This window comes from Pezoporus wallicus, unplaced genomic scaffold (assembly GCF_028554395.1).
Source record: "Pezoporus wallicus isolate ANWC-B61680 ecotype Strahan unplaced genomic scaffold, APGP_CSIRO_Pwel_v1 contig_1181, whole genome shotgun sequence".
Taxonomy (NCBI): Eukaryota; Metazoa; Chordata; class Aves; order Psittaciformes; family Psittacidae; genus Pezoporus; species Pezoporus wallicus.
Window position 1 is genome coordinate 6,716,976 of NW_026641428.1, and position 12,727 is coordinate 6,729,702.

The 12,727-nt window shown below is 38.1% G+C and overlaps 1 protein-coding gene across 2 annotated transcripts in view; it reads right to left on the bottom strand.

Moving 5' to 3' along the window:
• The window catches only part of LNPK (lunapark, ER junction formation factor), a 40,711-nt gene extending 37,570 nt beyond the window's left edge, over window positions 1–3,141 (bottom strand). The window contains exons 1-3 of one of the 2 annotated variants that reach the window (XM_057423716.1): window positions 3,060–3,141; window positions 1,784–1,825; window positions 340–527 (exon numbers count right to left, since the gene is read on the bottom strand). In XM_057423716.1, the coding sequence (XP_057279699.1) occupies window positions 340–527; window positions 1,784–1,825; window positions 3,060–3,086 (257 nt within the window). In that variant the 5' untranslated portion in view covers window positions 3,087–3,141. Of the gene's footprint in view, window positions 1–339; window positions 528–1,783; window positions 1,829–3,059 lie in introns of both variants that reach the window. The other variant, XM_057423715.1, reaches the window with a different exon arrangement.
• Between the last annotated feature and the right edge of the window lie 9,586 nt (window positions 3,142–12,727).

The following is a 12,727-nucleotide window of genomic DNA, read 5'->3' on the forward strand; positions in this document are numbered from 1 at the left end:
ACATTACATTACCTTGGCTAAAGCTGTTCAGCCTGTACCCCTAATAATATAAATAAAAAGCCAAGTAACTTTAGATGCTAACATCTTTTCATGGTAAGACTTAGTTCAACACTAAACCCATCCCATGAGGGAGATTTCCCTCAAAGAAAGTGTCTGCCTAACTACTTGGATTTATCTCTAAAAAAAAAAAAAAAAATTCAGCAAGTTATGACAACTCAAGGATTGTCAAAAGCAAACCCAAACCCCTGCTGAGATGCATTTTTCATCTCCTTTTACTAGAGACAACACCGGGGGGGGGGGGGGGTGGAAGAAAGACGCATAAGAGGCATATTTACTTACATCAATGGAAATGCAAAAAATGGAAGTGTCATTATCAACCTTGCTGTCCATTCATCAGGAAGACACCACAAATATACAATTAAGCAGGTAATAAGGTAAAGAAGCGAAGAGTAGAGAAGCAGCCTTCCAACCCATAGTTTCTGTAGCCTCTGATTTTTTTCTCTAAATTCTTCTAATGTCTGTATTTCCTGTAAATAGAAAGGGTTAAACCTTATCAATGAAGTTAGTAGGTGATTTTACAAAGCTGCCTTCAAGTGTTTGCTAAAATTAGCCATATCTATTTGATACTTGATTAGAAAAGTCAAGCTTTTTGATAAATGACAATATTTGCCCAAAGATAATTTTCACAACATAAATACATCACACTATTAACATTGTAATATAGGCCACTTGCACTGCATTTGCAGTAGCGCATCACTACTGGTGAGAAATTCTGCAAATCAGCACTTTTTCCTACTTATAATTTTTTAGTCTATTTGGGACAAAAGGAAAATACTAATGCTACGAATGGGTCTTTACAATCACTAAATCACTACCAACCATAATTTGCATTCTAAAACTTTTATCAGGCACCTGTGGAATTTCAAATGCTTCTAACACTTTTCTATTAACATGGGAAATGCCTGAAACTCCTCCATCATTTCACATATTTTAATTTCATAATTTTCCTCACATGAAGAGTGAAATCCTGAACATCTGTATGATGCTTCTGGCATATTAGTAAGCAATCAAGCAATGCTCTGCTATGTCACCATTTTGACTGCATTTCAAGTAACAACAGGAATACTCGCAATAAAAGGAAAGTATTTTCAATAAAAGAAAAACAAAAACTATGAAGAGCATATTTCAAAACCATTAATTTCCCCAGAGTACAGACATCTGTCAAATGCTGGCTAAAAAAAAAAAAAAATCACAACTGATTATTGAACAGTCTATTCAGTTATTCTGCCCCGATCTTACTACCACTACAGTTACAACTCTTATACTTAAAACATACACTGAAGGTTTTCTCATGCGTCTGATGAATGGAATTTTTTGTTAGTGACATTTTCCATTACATGGGATTTTAACCGTTAGTTATAACTATATTGTGCAATATAGCCAACAGAGCCAACTTCACATCCATTCCCATTTCAAGCTCTCTAAATAAATTCTCAAACTGTACTGTCTCACTGTCCATTATACAGCATTTCTTTTGGTTGGTTGGGAGTTTTTTGGTTTTGGTTTTTTGTTTGTTTTTTTTTTGCAGGGAGAGGAGGTGCTAATGACTAGTAGGGGAAAAAGGTAACAGTCCATCTGAAACTCAGTCTCTAGTACATCCAACTGAAATAATTATCAAAGTAATTAAAAAATTCATTACTGTATTTTACCTAATGTGAAAGAATTACATGACCGTCAAAAAAGGATGAATATTTCTAAACAAAAATCAAACACAAATACATACCTTATCAATTTTTTCTAATACTTCTACAGTGGAAGGCTTTGCCTGCTTACAAGGGAAAGAACAAAGATGTTGATCTCACTTTTTAAAAAGACAAAATTTTGAGGATTACCATATATTAACATTTTACTAACAAAAAGACATTCATTATACACTAATATATTACCTACTTTACATAAAGGTAAGTTTTCCTATTTTAATAATGACAAATAGAAGGGACTGTAATGAATCACTATTTTATAGTTGGTATTACTATTAACTGAAGGCTCTGCTCCTACACCACAAACAGATGAAAACCTATAATGCATGTACAGCAATAAGGGATGTGTGTGGTAAGTAAAACAAGGACAGAACTGATGAGTGGAAGGAACAGGCAAAACAAAGAGAATATACACAGGAAGCCCTAACTTGAGAATTTAGGCTTTTTATTACTGTTCATTCCACATACAGACAGTGCTCCAATTAAATTATAAGCAATTGCAAACAAATGTTATCATCTCCACTAAAATTCCCCTTAGGAACAACTTGAAATCCACCTTGTAGGTTCCTTTCCTCATTTCTAAGATAAATCCACTATCTTTCTCCCACCCTTCAAGCCACAGATTCAGAAACCATAGCCCATACTGTACCACCACGAAAGTGAGCTTCTTTTTGTTACACAGAACTGACATTTCATCTAAACTTTTGCCTTCAAAGGAGTTTTGTATGAGAGGCTCTGAAATCAATTGATAATATGTAAAGGGAAACCTAGACTCAAACAACTCACACCTGCCAAGAGAATAGTCAAAAACTTCATGCTTCTTCCTCACAAACTCAATAGACCATTTTATAATATACAAGCTAATAAAAGCAGTAAGAAAGACTTGCATACATAGGTACCAAAATATTTCTCAGAACAGACATATTTTGACCTAAAACAGCCACTAATCTTTCAAGTCACAGATGCTGCTGTATCTAACCCAGTGAAGCACCACAAAGCTATTTAGATTTACAGGAACAGTTAAAATAGTATTTTTGTAAGTTAACCAAACCAGTGCCAGGCCTGGCACTACAAAGGAAATAAAGGAGAGCCACATTTTCACAGTTTAAGGATTTGCCAGAAAACATTTTTGATCATTATGCCTCTCTACTGGACTTTTAAATGAGATATTAAAGGGAAAAGTTTAGCACTAACATTCAACCAGTAATAACAGTCAACCAACAGACATTAAGAAATGCATCCTGCATATTCCCATCTTCTAGATGAAAGAGTACTATATCATTACACAATTTTACTTACCCTCCATCTTGAAATTAATCCACCCATCTTCTACTGTGGACAAATGTTGGCAGAGCTATCAATCTTCTACAAGAATTCACAGCTAGAAATGAAGCATTAAGCACTTAGGAGTAATCTAACAGCATAGTTCAAGATTCTTGTATTTGTTCCAATATATAAAGGAATCAAAATATCACATAAAGCCATTAGCTAGTTATCTACCCGTGTATTATTTAAAAATCCAGTCTGTTTCACAGGCCATCCTGTAGTCAGCTGATCAGCCCTGATGCGACTATACTTATTTTTACTTTGGAAACATTTAACCAGAGGGGAGTCCCCAAAAATAGAGGCATAAAACAACTACTGAAAAAAGCTACCAAAATCCTCCAGCAGAAAAACAATTTAAAAAATTATTAAACAGGATTAAGAAACTGATTTCTGATTATTTCATCTGCTGCTCATAAGCATAACTCAATGTGGTTTTCATCTGTCATTCCAGACATCCAGCATTAATACCCCACTATTCATGAGAAACTTCATCTCCCATAAATATACTTCCTTCTCATGCTCTCAGCCACAAGAGCACTATTGTTTTTCCTTCCTACAATCAGTTTCAAGGTCAAATAATCAGTTTCAAAGAGATTTCACCTGCTCTAAGAAAGTGCTACACTGGCAAGTCTTCCCTACACACAATGCACAGAACAGTCACCAGCATATCAAATGGCTCTAAAGCAGTTCCAAAGGTGCAAAAGTAGCTCACCTTACCCTACACAAATCTGCAACCCATGAACAGCAATACCTTGATGATCTGGATCTAGGTTCCTGAAACAAAAAGGCCTAACAACTTCCTGTCAGCAACTGGTTGGAATCAGCTGAAGCTTGGAATCAACTGACAGCTTAGAATCAACTTTTGAACCTTAGGATGGCAGAATTTCCCTCCAGTCATTTAATTTACAAGTTTTTACTCAGTGAATTAAAATATTACAATTATTAGCCACTTGCACAGTAAACTAATGCTCACTCCCAATTAGGGCTCAAACCTTTTTAACTCTGGAATGAAACAGTCAGATTTAATAAAGCACTGGTCTAGTTAGGCAGAAATGAGAGTAGTTATTATCTTGTTTATTAAGTAACCTCTGGCAAAAAAAATGAAATATAAAGAAACCTAATCTCAATCCAAATTTGTTTCCAAATTGTCTGTGGCTGTCAGAACAAATTAACAAAATAAAGGATACACACTGCTCACTAGCACAAATGCTATTGTGGTATGGTAACCTCTTCACCTTCTAAGAAAGTCAACGACTTCAGAATCCAGAGCTAAAGGCCCTATGATTTTAAAACCAATGCTTAAAAATAAGAAATCCATACCTGAAATTACGACAAATGAAGCTAGAATAGACAAACAAATTAGCTCTGCTGCCACCAAACTACTAGCACAAAGGGGTGAGCTACAGAAAAGGCACAGTTACCCCTTGGACTCTTGAGTAAATTCTCAAAAGAATCACTACTACAGCAACTCAACTCAGTGAAACAGCAGCAGTATTTTTATTCTTCAAGTACACAACATAACACTAAGAATTTCATACAGTTGTCACTTTGTAGTTACAGGCGAGTTTTTGCATGACAGGTACTGGCAGTGGATATATGCAGATACTTTCTTCACAAATATTTCTACAGAAATATCTATGCAATGACTTTCTTCACAACTATTTCTACAGAAACACATATTATGTATCTTTATTGAAAAACAGTATGAAAGCTATGTCAAATAGCCAATTAAGAAGTTTGCAAACTTAGCACAAGGTTCCCAAACGTAGCTTGTTTCCACAGCTGCTGGGAGCAACAGTAGCTCTTGTTACAGACAGACAGAAATGCTCACAGGGCCTGTGTGCTGCTTTCCTTCAGGCCATAGTTAAAGAACCTCTGCAGCAAAAGTGCTGGCGGATCTTTTGGGTATACGTTATCCATGAGCCATTGGTGACACCGACCTTTGTCAATAACACATTCATAGTGCTATTACTACATATGTTTAAAATACCTGGCAAGTACCTGAAAGAGAAACAGGTTTGACAAGTGTCATCATACATATAATTTTACATGAACCATGATGCTGACAGGCTTTATGTGCGCTGCTCTGCAGGTCAGTAATACTACCAAAACCCTTCCCCAAAGAGATATTAAGAGATTAGGGCCACAAGATTCAGATTCACAGTTTAGTCGAGTAACCATCCTTCGTTAAGAGATGGAAAACTTTCTACGGTTTCTGTGGAGTGCCTCAGAAGTGTTCTGAGTCCTATGGAGTTCCTCTATCCTGCTTCTCCTTTTTGACATGACTACACAAATTTTCAACTGCTTCAAACTCTCCTACTTCCTCCTTACCTGCCACTCCACACACCTAACACTAATCCTACTGTTCATGGTAAGTCCTCCTTCCAGAAGTCTCTTCCTTTCCTTCCCATGCTTTAACCATCAAACTATTTCACAGCACTTTCCAAAGGCTGCATTACCTTAGCACAGAGCTGTCCTTTCCACTCACTTGGCACTGCTGCACAAAGATTATCACTGCTTTAATACACAAATAAGATAGCTACAACATTTCCTAGCCCTAGGTTTAAAAGAGACAACTGAAGTGTTAAAGAACACAATGTAGAAGCTTAAGAAAACATTACCAATTTTGTTATTTGCCTCTTAAAATAATATTCTGATAGCAACATCTCTACTTCAAAAACATGCAAGTTAATTAGCAAAAAGCAAAGCAAAAGTGCCACAGTAAGAGTAGCAGAGCCAACAAGGCTTCTTTTAAAAGAGAGATGAATCATGCACAATTACAGAAGTCATCCACCAACTTATTCATCCAGATGGAGAAAACAGTTGTATGATCTCATTACAGTTTATCAAGTCAGTCTCAAATTTCTTCAAGCTTGTTGCTGATGTTTAAAGATTAAAAGGTCTCCAAAAAAAATCAAGGCCTCTAAAACTAGTTTTGGTAACTGACATGCTGAAATTCAAGACTAAATAATATTAAAACAAGTAATATTAAAAGAAAAAAGGAAGTTAGAGACTTGAAATGGAGGCTTTCCATACAGGCCTCTTCCCTGAAGGAAGAGAGAATGTTCTTTAAATACTTTTCTTGTAAAGTTTGTTAACTTTATGTAAATATTTTCAGATATTTACCATTACAAAGAACATAAGTTCTGCCTTTCCAACTGAATCTCCAGTTCTGCTCACAAGGTTTCCACCGAAAATTCATACTATCACACAATTTACTGACCCCAGAAACTTCCACAATGACCACAGAAAGTCCATAAAAGGACAAGAAAACAAGCAAAACAAAACCAGGAGCATCACCCACCACGTAGCCTGTCCTAGGACCTATCAGAACAAGATTCTGAATTTTCTTCAGTCCGTTTTTAGCTGTTTCTGTCTGAAGGCATCCCACGGAGATCCTATGCTTTGCAAAGCCTTAGCTAGAAAGACAAACTGGTTCCCACACAAAGACTCCGACGCTGCGGAGCACGGAGTGGGTGGGTCAGACGCTCTTTCTGAAGCCCAGCCCTGTTTTGAAGCCCGCGAAGGCGAATGCCAGCGGCCCGGGAAGCGAACTTGATGGCCCGCCGCTGGGCAGGACGGCGACAAAGGCCAGCCTCAGCTCCCGGCGCCTGCCTTACCGGCCGCCCCGAGGCAACGGAAAGCGGGTGGGTGTTGGAGGGGGTCAGCTCTGCTCCGCCGGGCTGGGGAGGCCGAGCCGTTGCTGTGGCTGTCTTCGATACTGATTTGCAGGAAAAAGAGAGTTTTTAACACCAAAACGTAGGAACAGGAGGGTCAGGCTGTCCTGTGAGGTTCGCAGCAGCTTCGTGACGCTGATGTTCAGCCTCTGCCAATGAAGTAGGTGCTGACAGACGCCGAGCTGGATGTGTTTTCCCGGCGGCGGGCGCTTGAGTCGCCTGAGGGTCACAGGAGGTGTCTGCTCTCTGCTTCCCGTAGGCAACTGTTGAACTTACTTGGAGTGAAGCAGTGCTCTGTATTTGCTATTGTAACAGTGCCCTCGCTCCTGGTAGTTTTCTTTTCCAGTGTCCTTTCTTAGGTGGTGCCTGTCATCGCTTGTCCCATGCCGAGAGGTGTGAGGAACAGAGAATACTTGCTCTGTTCGTATTGCCTTTCTCACAAGGTCTCCACTGCCCTGCTCAGAGGTGTTACTGCTGTGGCTACACAAGTGGCAGCAGGTGCACAGATGTGGAAGAAGGTGCCTCAGAGTACCCTGAAGTGGACGTTTCTTTGCAGAAGCCGTGTGTCCTCAGCTCACCCTGCATTGTTGGATGTAGCCTGTAAATGTTGGGGGTTTTCCAGTCGTGGTGGGTTGACCCTGGGCAGCAAGAAAGCATCCATACAGCTTCCTGCTCACTCCCCCTCAGTGGGATGGGGGAGACACTAGGAAGAGTAAAAGTAAGAAAGCTTATGGACTGTGTAAAAGAGAGTTTAATACGTGAAGGAAAGAAAAAAGTTATGCAAGGGAAATAAAGCCTCTCACAAGCAAACTAATGCCCAGCCAGTCCTCAAGCAGTTGTCTACCCTGGAAAGTCAAACCCCCCACCTTCTTATTCTGCTACCCTGATTTTATTGCCGAGCATGATGTTAAATGGTACAGAACACCCCTTTGGCCAATCTGGGTCTGCTGTCCTGGCTGTTTCCCCTCCCAGCTTCTCGCCTACCTCCAGCCTGCTCACTAAGGGAGCAGAGTATGGAGAAAGCCTTGACACTGCAAGTGTCAATGCTATTGCTATTCAGCAATAGCCAAAGCATCGCTGTGTTACCAGTGCTGTTTTGGTAACAGAATCCAAAGAGCAGCAGCATATGAGCTGCTGTGAAGGAAATCGGCTCCCTCCCAGCCAGACACAGTGCATCAATTTTAAAAAAAATTCAAATCTAAACAGAATTGGCAAGGCTTTTAGGCCAGGGGAGGACAAACAAGGTATCCCACCACCTTTCCAGGCAGCACAATCAGAGCTGCTGGGTCTGATCATCTGCCAGACATTCATTCTTAGTTTTGACATTGGGAAATTAATCCTTTTAGCTTCTGCCAGTGTTCAGAGTGAATCTTTCTGCCTTACATTATTAGCTAGTTACAATATCAGCTAAGTAACAGCTTTAGCTGCTAATCATGGCTTCAAGTAAGTTCATTGAAAGCACAATAGTGGCAGTCAATGCAGAGTCATTGACTATACTAGAAATGCCCTGCTACGGTTTTCAAAGGTCACCTGTATCTACAGCTTTGTTTTCTTCATTGAGACCTAGGCTGCACCTTCCTCTCCAAGTGGAAAAAGACTCAGTGACTGAGCTTCTCTTCAGTTTGCACTCTAGAGCCATATCTACTTAAATCCTTATAGCAATGACTGTTCCTCTGCTGAAAGGATGTCTTCTTTTTTGGTTTCAGATGACATACAGTTATGGTCCACTCCTGGTTTTCATACTTCTAAGTGGTATGTTGCTGGAGAGAAGCTGATTTAAATCTTCAATGATTTAAGTGGACTAGCATCTTTTTCCATGGTCTGGCATAGTACTCATTTAAAATAAACCCAAATCATGACAATACTAGCTTTAAAGGCTTTTTGAAATGCTGCAGCCAATACCAATGTCTCCAAGAAGCTTGTTTCTTTTTCTTTTCCAGAATGTTCATAAACATTTTAAAGTCACCACAAAAGCCAGTCCTGATTCAGAGCTGAACCAGAATTAAGAAGGGGATCCCAGACTTCTGTCTTTGGGCCCTGTTGTAGAGCTGTTTTTTGTGCAGGCCTCTTCCATGAAGTTCTAATCACTGCTTAGATCAAAAGTATAATAATGACAAGAAGTATTGTTAGGTACCATTACTGAACTGATTGACTAAGTCTATCAGCTTGTGATGTTATGTGATGTTATATGATGTTACATGCAGCTACCTGTTTGCTTCAGAGCCAAGATCTACCTACAAGAAGAAATGATGCCCATGTACCTGATGAGGGTAATAAAACTGAGTATAAAACCATAAATTTGAATCAGTCAGCTTAAAATTTTCATTAATCTGGTTCAAAACTGCCCCCTACAGAGTATTTAAAACTCTTAAATAAATTCCCTTCAAAATCCTTCATTATCAGTGGAACTGGTGCTTAATCTGATTCTGCATAACCACTCCAATAGGACAGTATATCTTCAGAATTTAGCATTTAGCATTTTCAGTCCCTCTATATACAGACAGTGAACAATCAGTAATTAGCTTATTCTAAAATGTTTTGGTCTCACAGCCTAAGAATGTTTTACCTTCAAGAAGAGTTTTCCCATGGTAACATTTGTAGCACATGTATGTTAGCAATATATGTAGCCTAGTAATCCAGTTTGGTTTTCTGAATAAATATATGGGCCCCTACATCCTTAGGAAACTTCTGTCTGGTTAAGAGAAGCTTGATGTTGCTATTTTGTGTTTACTTGAGTTTTTTTATTTAACCTTCCAAAGTATGTTCAGCATTCTCTTAAAGTAGACCCTTTTGGACTTCTCCAGCTAGTGAGTCCATGTAGTTTAACTCATTTGGATGCTGGGAAATTTTAAATGCTGAAACAGAACCATTGTTTAGATTGCAAATGTAGATATGATTGCAACAAATGAAGGTACATAGATAGCTTTAAGATCACAAACTCCACTGGCCATTCCACTATTGACTGTGGTCTTGAGGCCTGTGCTGATACCTCACCAGTTTTATGACTGCACTGTTACTCCATGCAGTTTGGGATAAGGTGCTGCTGTATACTGCATTGCTCAGGCTAAAACTGTGGTACTGTGCTCTACTCTGTTTCAGTTAGCTATTCTGTGCTCATTGCTGTACACCACAGGGGATTCTTCAAGAGCACAGCTACACTTCAGACCACTTCCTTGTGCCCCGTGGGCACCTCAGTGATTAAAGCAACCTCGAGCTGTTAGGGACAAAGTCCAGGCACTCCTCGCTATGGCTCTGCTCTCCAGCTGCAAAGCTACCCTACTGCCACTGGTGGAATGAAGCTGATGTTGTTGCTTGAATTGCTGCAGTGCCCTTACACCCCATCCTCAGCTGAAAATCCTGCAGCCAGTGGTGTTAGTGTAAACCACAACTGAATCGAGTCAACAATGGATCGTGTGTCTCAAGGCCCGGACTCTGCTACTCTATTTCCTCTGCATTTTGAATGGAATTAGTGCATGCTGGGATTTCATAAATGACAACTACATAGTAATGAACACATGTTTTTTAGTGTCCTGCATAATTCAGCTTTCATGTAAAAAAAAAGGGAAAAAAATAGAAACTTTTTTTTAAAAAGCAATGCAAAAAATACACATGTAATTAATAGCTTCCTTCTGTGAGCATATATGTAGTAAAAACTACATCAGACCTGCACTTTACTCTTAACTGACATGTCTGATTGCCACAACTGCAGACTATTTTCTTGTCTTATTTTATTGTAAGTTGCAGTTAGGACTGGGAGTGGGAAAAGAGCTGGAGAAAATTTTTTAGATTACAAGGGATTCTTAGAGCCCTTGTAGAGGGAACTGGTGAGGTAGGCAGATTTGAGGCCTGAAGCCACGAGGCAGATAGATACAAATTGGAAACTGACAGGCTTAAAAATGGATTAACCAAATAAATTGTATTTAATCTGTGACATTTTAATAGTTTCAGAGCACACAAAAAGGTTGGAACTTCTTAAGTGAGGTGACTTTAAGGACATATTTTGGAAAGATGTGCTTCAGAAATGTACTCTGCAACAACAGCACCGAGTTACATTATACTCTGCAAGTACTTTCTGCAGAGTACTTTCTACAGAAATGTACTCTGCCACAACAGCACTGAATACATTATAGCTTTGATTTAATTTTTTATACATAATAGTATATGCTTCTTTTGATGTCCTGATACAACTGTAATATTTGGAGTGTCAGATGCCTGTATTCTTACAGTTACCTCTTACTCCCTGAGCTTTTTGGTATTTTATCATGTCGGGCATTTGAATGCTGCAGGACTTTCATGAAGTCCTTTGCATCTGACTCTTCCTGTTAAATTATTACCTCAAAAAGAAATATACAATCCATCAGGTCAAAAGATATCATTTCAAGTGAATATAAAAATATAAAAAAATAAAAAAATCTTTTAACAGTTGCATACAATCATCAGAAGAAGCTGAGATCAACTTTTCCATTCCATAAGGTATGCTTGTTGTGATTAAGACCTTTGCTTTTGATTAATTATTATTATTATTACTAATACTATTATTCCTATTACTTGCTATTGCCATTACTGTCATTGTTGCTGTTACTGTTGCTATTGCTATATTACTATTGTTTATTATTTATTATTACAATCATTACTATTATTATTATTAATTTAATGGTTATTGTTCTTTGGAAAAATGTTAAAAGCTTTAAATAAAAAAAAAATCTTAGTGTCTTAAACCTTTTGATTGATACCCTAGAGCATGAACTTTTCTATACTTGAAAAGCCATCAATTTTAAATTGATGCCAGGAATGGCCGTCTCATCTTCATTTGAGTACTGTAATCTCTGACACGATGTTTAGGAACATGGTTAAATTTTGGGTTATTTTGGTGGCACAATGAATCAGGAAGTGAGTATAAAAAAATGAAGTGCATGCTTTTATTCTATCATTAAGATCTCGTGAGCAAACCAGAAGCATCCTGATGTGAACATGTCACGAAAAGCAGAAAGATGGTTTTGTCCCTATTTGAGATAACTTACGCTTCAAACTGTGTATGAAGATTTAGAAACAGTTATTACACACATAAAAGTACATTCCCTTCCCTGATGGGCATGACTTCAAGCTTCTGACTCTTTTCATGGTTATATTGAGTAATATATGTTTATAGTTAGAAAAATGACTGTATAAACAATAACTCAATGTTCTGTAAAAAAACATACTAAATCAATTTTCTGCAGTCTCCAAATGAAAACATGATTATTCTTACTGAAAATATTTGAGCTGTACTAATACCTAAGTTGGCTATATTATTTTTGCTTTCTGGAGCAGTTTGCTCTTTAAACAAATTAGGGTTCTGATTCAACAGGATTACTCCTCTTTAATAAACACATAAGTACATCCTTAAATTTTATTGACATCTATTTCCTCAAAGCTAAATATAATAAAGAATTCTTTCCAGTAGCCTTTTTAATGTGGTTGTGCCTACTGGGCAAAGTGGGAGCTAACCCAACCAAATGAGGGCCAAATTACAAAGTAATTTGCATGAAACTCCTGTTGACCTTAAGAGGATTTTTACTTGATTAAGAAAAATGGAATTTGGAACCAAGTAAATACAATTCAAGGGGCAAACAAGAATGTGCTGTTCTTACTGCAGCAAGCCTCCCTTTCAGGGTGCTGTGTGCATGCGTACAGAGCTCAGACAAGTGCAGGAATTTCTGTTCAACCTGACTGCATTTTAGTGCTTTCTTATTAGTCAAGCTGGAGGAGATAAGCAATGAGAAGGAAAGTTCTAATTAGTACATATATTTTGCTTTTGATAACTGCTCAAAATGGTAGATAGAACATTACCTACATTAAATGCATTTCCTACTCCTGATTGTCACAAGAGCTAACTTTAATGAAGTATTAAATTTACATATTAAATTGTTTTCAGCAAAGTACCAAGAACTGGATCTGCTAATAAGCTTTGTTCTGGTTGGAAAC